The following is a 7,419-nucleotide window of genomic DNA, read 5'->3' as shown; positions in this document are numbered from 1 at the left end:
CGCGCCCACCTTGTAGCCCCGCCTTCAGACCCAGAACCGTTACCGGAGCGACGGCTGGAGCTCGTCCCGCCTCCCTACCCTGTTGCCAATCGAAAAGGCGTTGCCCGGGCGACGACCCCACCTCTTCCGGTGCGGACCCCGGCTTCCGGCAGGGGGCCCGGCGGCGGGCGGCGGTCCGGCAGCAGCGGGGTCCGGGGTTGGGGTGGGGGGGCGCCCAAGATGGCGGCGGGCGGTGCGGAGGGCGGCTCGGGCCCCGGCGCCGCCATGGGGGATTGCGCGGAAATCAAGTCGCAGTTCCGCACCCGCGAGGGCTTCTACAAGCTGCTCCCCGGCGACGGTGCCGCCCGCAGATCGGGTCCGGCTTCCGCCCAGACCCCGGCGCCGCCCCAGCCGCCGCAGCCCCCGCCCGGCCCTGCATCTGCCTCGGGCCCAGGCGCCGCGGGCCCCGCTCCATCCCCTCCGCCTGCAGGCCCCGGGCCCGGGCCCGCGCTGCCTGCGGTGCGCCTAAGCCTCGTGCGTCTCGGGGAGCCCGACGGCGCCGGGGCCGGGGAGCCGCCCGCCACGCCCGCGGGACTGGGCGCCGGGGGAGACCGCGTCTGCTTCAACTTGGGCCGCGAGCTCTATTTCTACCCGGGCTGCTGTCGCCGTGGGAGCCAACGGGTGAGCGGCCTGCATCTTGGGGCCCTGGGTGCAGGCTGAGAGGATGGGGACCCCTGAGGTGATTCACAAGTGACAGGAGGGTACCTGAATGACAGAGGGCCTGGAGACAAGCATCCTGGATGTGATGGACGTCCTAGGGGAAGAGGTTCTTGTAGGTGATGCAGGGTTCTAAAAGATGATGGGAGGCCCCCTGAGTGCTGGCCATCCTGGAGGTGGTGGGAGGCCTTGAGATCACGTGAGATCCCCAGGTTATGCGTGGGGCTTCTGGGATGGTGACTATTGTGGAGGTGATGGAGAATCCGAGATGGTTGTGGGGTTCTTCAGGGTTCTGGCTGGCAGGCATTTTGCAGGTGTTGGGAATTGCAGGCTCATAAGTGATACCCGGGGATATTGCATTCTGGGGGTGTCCGGGGGACTTAGGGAGCCCAGAGGTAAGGAGGATTCTAGAAGTGACGGGGGCTTAGAGGTAATAGGGATCATGAAGGTGAATGGGATTCTAGAGAAAATTGGGGTTCTGGAGATTAATGACGGTGCTGGAGGAAATGAGAATCTTGGAGCTGATGGGAGATACGGAGGTGATATCCTCAGGTATGACAGGTGTCTCTAAAGTGATGTCAGTCCCAGAGGACGTGAGACCCTTGGAGTAAGTGGTGGCCGCTGGAAGTGTTGGGGATCCTGAGAGCTCAGAGGTGATGAAGGCACCTAAAATTTGGGGGGACTGTGAGATTTAATGGGTTCCTGAACTGTGTGATGGGAATTCTGAGATTTAGGAACTCCAGAGTGAAGAGACTCCTGGGACATTGGGCTTTAGCGTTCTGCTTGGAATATTGTGGTGCTAAGACCTAGGGAAGTTGCTGAAATTATGGGGGAGGACAAGAAAGGTATAGAAGCTCAGGAACTGTGGGGACCCTGCACTGATACTCTAGGCAAGAGTCCCTGAAGTTGGGCTGGGAGGGGCGTCCAACCTGGGGAAGGAGGCACTTAGTGGTCTTATGTGGTGGCAGCGGGGGAACCTTCCTGCCTGGTGTTCTCCTCTGTTTGTGTTTTGGGTCGTCCTTCCTGTCTGTGGTTGCCCCTTCCCTCCTCATTTACCCATCCACCTACCCACTTCCCTCAGGGCTTTAGCCCTGCTTCCTCTTTGTGGTTTTCCCCCCAACCTCAACACCCTCTTCCTTCCTCTCAGTGGTAGAAGCCATTAACTCATTTTCTCCCACCACTCAAGTCCATTGACCTCAACAAGCCAATTGACAAGCGGATCTATAAGGGCACTCAGCCCACCTGCCATGACTTCAACCAGTTCACTGCTGCCACGGAGACCATCTCCCTGCTGGTGGGCTTCTCAGCCGGTCAAGTCCAGTACCTGGATCTCATCAAGAAGGACACCAGCAAACTATTCAATGAGGAGGTGATTATGGGTCCCCATGGCTCAGAACTCCTTCCCCATCCCACCCACCCGCACGCTGTTTGCCATGAGACTACAGCTGCCTGGGGAGCAGTGTCAGCCTGAGTGGGGGCAGGGTGAGGTAGAGACTGGGGATGGACTGACAGATACGTCGAGGGGGGTGACAGCAGTTACTCGGATGACAGCCAACGACGACAGGTGCACCTCTGGCGCCCAGGCCCTGTGCTGTGTTAGCTCTATGCTGAACACATCACTCCTGGCGTTTTCATCAACCAATGGGTTAGGATTGTGAGACTCATTTTGCAGATTAGAAAACTGAGGCTGGTCACTGGTTGGGATTTGTTTGAAGCCAGAGCCCTTGCTCTTCAAATTCTGGACTACATCATCTACTCACTGTGTGGCTTTGGGAAGGTGCCTGTTCCTGAGCCTCAGTTTTCCTCCACTGCAAAGTGGGATTCCTGTCCCTACCTCACAGGACTGTTGTAAAATCACATGTGGGGGTTGCTCAGTCATGGCATAAGGTGAAATGCCAGCTGAAGAGCTTATCTGTGTCCAGAATTACTCTTGTCCTCTTTTTCCTGTGTTCAGAGAGGGTGTCCCAAATATACAGAAAGCATGAATGGCAGAGAAAAGTGAGTCAAACAGGGAATGGATTAAAAATGGACTAGCTCATGCATTCACAAAATATTAACTGAGCATTCGCGTTCGTTGCCAGACTTTGCTCTAAGCACTAGGAGTATTATATGTCAGTGAACAAAACAGAGGGCCCTCTCTTTGTGGAGCTTTCATCTCGCTGGCAGAGACAGTTATCAAATACCTAAGTATGCTGTGTGTCAGCAAGCTGTGGGCGAAAATCCAGCAGGGGAGGCGAATGGGGAGTGCTTGGCGAGGTTAGGAAAGGTCTCGCTAGAAGGTGACAGGGAAATAAAGGACCTGAAGGACGCAGGAGAAGTTACTAGGGAGAAGGATGTTCTGCATAGAGCGAACAGCTAGCACAGGTGCCCAAAGCAGGAGAGCAGAAAGGCTGGGTGGCCAGAGCAGCGTTGAGGGGGAGAGTAATAGAGGAGTTCTCAGAAACCCGGCACGGAAGGGAGAGGAGATGTAGGGTCTGGAAGGTCATGGACGCTTGCCACCCAGGTTCACCTTAGCCATAGAACGCAGAAACTATTTGATTGATTTCTAAATTCTCCAGAGAATGCAGAATGGGAATCCACTTAGATACCTGGGAAAGAAGTTAATTTGTTACAGACACTGGATGCCTAAGGGCTTCAAGGCTTGGTTCTCTCCGGACCCCTGCCTGATAGAGGCTGCCGTGTGTGTTCAGAGTGGGAGAGAGTGCTAGGCTGCTGGCTGAGGTTTTAATCGCATCTCTCTGGCAATGGTGTAGAGAAGAGACCTGGGCGGTGGTGGCTGGGAGGCGGGTTAGGCCATCACAAGCGTGATGACGGCTGAGACCAGGGTGGTTGGATTCAGTGGGGGGAGGTGAGGACAGGTCCGTTTCTGGGCGAATTTTGAAGCTCCAGCCCACAGGATTTCTTGCAGGTGTGGAAGAGAGTGCTGAGGACAAAAAGGAGCAAAGATGCTTAGCTGACAGGATGGAGGTTGTCGTTCATGAGTCCAGGAACTACTTTCCAGGACTCCTACCTGCACAGCTCTGTGCTCTGGGGCCAGAACAATGAACCAAATAAGCAAAGGTCCCTTCCTCAGGGGAGCTGATAGTTTGTGAATCAATTTCTTGCCTTAAGCACGACACGGTAAAGATGGTGGAGGGGGTTAGACAGAAGACATTGCTGTGGAACGCAGGACTGCCCTCCTGCCGAAGCAGGGACGTTGAGACTACAGAGCGCCCCTCACGCAGCCCTTCTCCCCCTGCCTTCTGGTGACCTGGTGTCTGTCCTTTTCCCTCAGCCCCTCCTGTCCCGGGAGAGCCAGGCCGGGGATGATGACTTTATGTGAGGAACCAGGCTGGGGGGGAGGTGGGCCAGGGGAGGGTGGCCTTCTCCCAACCGCGCTCTCTCCCCTGGTAGCGGCTCATCGACAAGACCAAGGTGACATATCTGAAGTGGCTGCCCGAGTCAGAGAGCCTGTTCCTGGCGTCCCATGCCAGCGGCCACCTGTACCTGTACAACGTCGGCCACCCGTGCGCCTCGGCGCCGCCCCAGTATAGCCTGCTGAAGCAGGGCGAGGGCTTCGCCGTCTACGCCGCCAAGAGCAAGGCGCCCCGCAACCCGCTGGCCAAGTGGGCGGTGGGCGAGGGGCCCCTCAACGAGTTCGCCTTCTCGCCCGACGGCCGGCACCTGGCCTGCGTCAGCCAGGATGGCTGCCTGCGCGTCTTCCACTTCGACTCCATGCTCCTGCGGGGGCTCATGAAGAGCTACTTTGGGGGCCTGCTCTGTGTGTGCTGGAGCCCCGATGGGCGTTACGTCGTGACGGGGGGCGAAGACGACCTGGTCACCGTGTGGTCCTTCGCCGAGGGCCGCGTGGTGGCCCGGGGCCACGGCCACAAGTCCTGGGTCAACGCCGTGGCCTTCGACCCCTACACCACGAGGGCGGAGGAGGCAGCGGCTGCGGGCGCCGACGGGGAGCGGAGTGGCGAGGAGGAGGAGGAGCCGGAGGCCGGGAGCACAGGCTCGGGCGGGGGCGCCCCCCTCTCCCCGCTGCCCAAGGCCGGCTCCATCACCTACCGCTTCGGCTCAGCCGGCCAGGACACGCAGTTCTGCCTGTGGGACCTCACCGAAGACGTGCTCTACCCACACCCTCCCCTGGCCCGCACGCGCACCCTCCCAGGAACGCCCGGCACCACGCCGCCTACCGCCAGCGGCTCGCGGGGTGGCGAGCCTGGCCCCGGGCCCCTGCCCCGTTCACTGTCCCGCTCCAACAGCCTTCCGCACCCCGCGGGCAGCGGCAAGGCGGGCGGCCCGGGCACGGCAGCAGAGCCCGGCACGCCCTTCAGCATCGGCCGCTTTGCCACGCTCACGCTGCAGGAGCGGCGGGACCGGGGGGCCGAGAAAGAGCACAAGCGCTACCACAGTCTGGGCAACATCAGCCGGGGTGGCAGCGGGGGCGGGGGCGGCGGGGACAAGCCCAGCGGTGCCGCCCCCCGAAGCCGGCTGGACCCCGCCAAGGTGCTGGGCACTGCGCTTTGCCCGCGCATCCACGAGGTACCGCTGCTGGAGCCACTGGTATGCAAGAAGATCGCCCAGGAGCGGCTCACGGTCCTCCTCTTCCTGGAGGACTGCATCATCACCGCCTGCCAGGAGGGCCTCATCTGCACCTGGGCCCGGCCGGGCAAGGCGGTGAGTCTCCCCTTGCCCGCCCACCGGGACCCAGGTGGAGGCGGGCCTTGGCAGAGGGCTTCATTAGGGCACAGCTTCCAGCCCCCTGGGGTATGGAGAAGCCATGGAAATCTTGTCCCAGAAAAAGGCTCCCCAGGTCTTAGAGTGGCTTCTAGAACGCTTGCCAGGCAACACCAGCAGCAGGTCAGGTAGGAGAAGCCTCGGAGTGGTGGAGACTGGGGCCAGCTGTCTGAAGGGCAGTCAGTGGGCTCCACATGGCCAGGTCTTACTGGAATGGTGAGATGTTTCTAATGCTGCAGGTCCAGCTCTATGGGCAAGACTAAGCCTGTGGGCCCCAGCTTAGCAGTCTGGGTGTCAGACTCCTGGGATGCAAGCCCACTGCTGGAGGCGTGGGCTGTGGGATCCAGGCTCAGGGTTCCAGCTTGCACTTTGGTTCCCTGTGTGACTTAGAGCGAGGCACTGCCTCTTTCTAACCTTGCTCACCTCTGAGGACAGGGACATGGATGTGCCCACCTCCTGGGTTGGCTCTGGGGCTCAGAGAGGCCCCAGTGAGTGAAGTGGGGGCCTGGTGCTGTGTGACTTGGGAGCTGGGGTGTCAGGAGTCTCCTTGGGCTTTGGGCTCGGGGGCTAGGAGGCCAGATGGGAGGGCTGTGCCTTGGTTCTCTGGAAGAGTTTTAGAGTTGTAGGTTCCTGAATCCCTAGAACTTAAAGCATAGTCTCTGAGGCAGGGGCATGGGGATATGGGGAAGCTGGTGAGCCCTGAAAGAGACCCCTCTATCTCCCTAGTTCACAGACGAGGAGACCGAGGCCCAGACAGGGGAAGGAAGTTGGCCCAGGTCACCCAGCAAGTCAGTGGTAGAGGTAGGACTGTCCCTAAGTCCTTCCCCACCAGAATCTCAGGTCCCCCCCCAGTCAGAAGGGGACCCCAGTTCCCCCCTCTCCTCCCTCTCCCCTACCCCTTCCCCATCCTCTCTGCTCAGGCTCAAACGAGGACTTTAATTATTGTATAAAAGTGCCGCTTGCTGGGACTGGGAAGCTAGCTGAGATTTAAGTTCCTGAGCCCAGAGCAGTGGCCTCTCTGGGGGTGTTTGGGGTGGGTTCAAGGGCAAGGCCAGGGTAGCAGCAGCCTGGCAGACACCGGGCTGGCTCCCTCCCTGCGGGACTGGTGAGAACCCCAGGTGGTCTCTAACCCTTGCCTGTCTCCCCTCTCCTCTTCCCCAGGGCATCTCCTCCCAGCCAGGCAACTCCCCAAGCGGCACAGTGGTGTGAAGCCGTGGATGTCGGGGTCCCCACACACCACGCCCCCAGCCTCCTAGTGTAACCCTTCCCGCGAACTCCCGGATCGACGTATTAACAAGACTAACCATGACAGATGGACTGCTCCGGTCCCTCGCCCTGCACAGATTTGGGGGTAGATGGTCCCTCAGACTGGCCCAGACACTGGGGGGATGTAGTGGCCTGTGTGGCCTCCGCCTCGTCCCCACCCACTGCCAAGTACAATGACCCCTTCCTCCGAGACATCAGTGTTAGCCTCCCTGTCCCCAGCATGTGACTGGTCACTCCTGGGGGAGAAACCGCCCCCCACAAGAGCCCCAGCTCTGCAGTGTGCCCCTCCGTCCTGTGTGCAGGGCAGGGGGTGGCCCACCCCTCCCCTGGCCCCAGCCCTGCCCTTGCCGTTCCTTGTGCTTTTGAAGAGTGTTAAATTATGGAAGCCCCTTGGGGAGGGGGGGGGGGCCCTCCCTGTCCCCTGGGACCTCTTATTTATACTAAAGTTCCCTGTTTTCACCATGTCTCTGTTCCCTTCCGCGGAGGTGTGGAGGGAGTGTGTGTGTGTTCAGTGCAGTCCTAGAATCAGTCCACTTTATGCAGAGCAAGAGCTAGGCCCAGTCTCCCCCCAAATCCCCTTTCGATGGCAGGAAAAACAAGACTGGAGGAGGGCGGTGCCAGGGGCACAGAGCTGGTGGGTCAGTTGCTGGCCGGCTGGGGGCAGGGCCCTTCAGATGGGGAGGATCCCTCACACCGCCCCCGCCCCCAAACTCTCAGAGGGAAGGGAGCCGCCAG

At 60.2% G+C, this 7,419-nt stretch overlaps 1 protein-coding gene across 2 annotated transcripts; it reads left to right on the top strand.

Annotated features, from left to right (window-relative positions):
• The first annotated feature begins 183 nt into the window (after window positions 1-183).
• On the top strand, window positions 184-6,738 carry DMWD (DM1 locus, WD repeat containing). Of its 2 annotated transcripts, XM_055551496.1 has the most exons (5): window positions 184-660; window positions 1,883-2,065; window positions 4,090-5,358; window positions 6,145-6,219; window positions 6,580-6,738. In XM_055551496.1, exons 1-5 carry the CDS (start codon window positions 220-222, stop codon window positions 6,625-6,627), a joined length of 2,016 nt encoding a protein of 671 aa, XP_055407471.1. In that variant the 5' UTR covers window positions 184-219; the 3' UTR covers window positions 6,628-6,738. The 2 variants fall into 2 exon arrangements, with proteins under 2 accessions (XP_055407471.1, XP_055407473.1); XM_055551498.1 differs by lacking the exon at window positions 6,145-6,219 and having other exon boundaries at window positions 185-660.
• The last annotated feature ends 681 nt before the right edge of the window (window positions 6,739-7,419 follow it).

The sequence above is a fragment of the Bubalus kerabau genome, chromosome 17 (assembly GCF_029407905.1).
Source record: "Bubalus kerabau isolate K-KA32 ecotype Philippines breed swamp buffalo chromosome 17, PCC_UOA_SB_1v2, whole genome shotgun sequence".
Lineage (NCBI taxonomy): Eukaryota > Metazoa > Chordata > Mammalia > Artiodactyla > Bovidae > Bubalus > Bubalus kerabau.
Note: the sequence above shows the minus strand (reverse complement) of the source record. Positions and strands in the feature narration are given on the sequence as shown.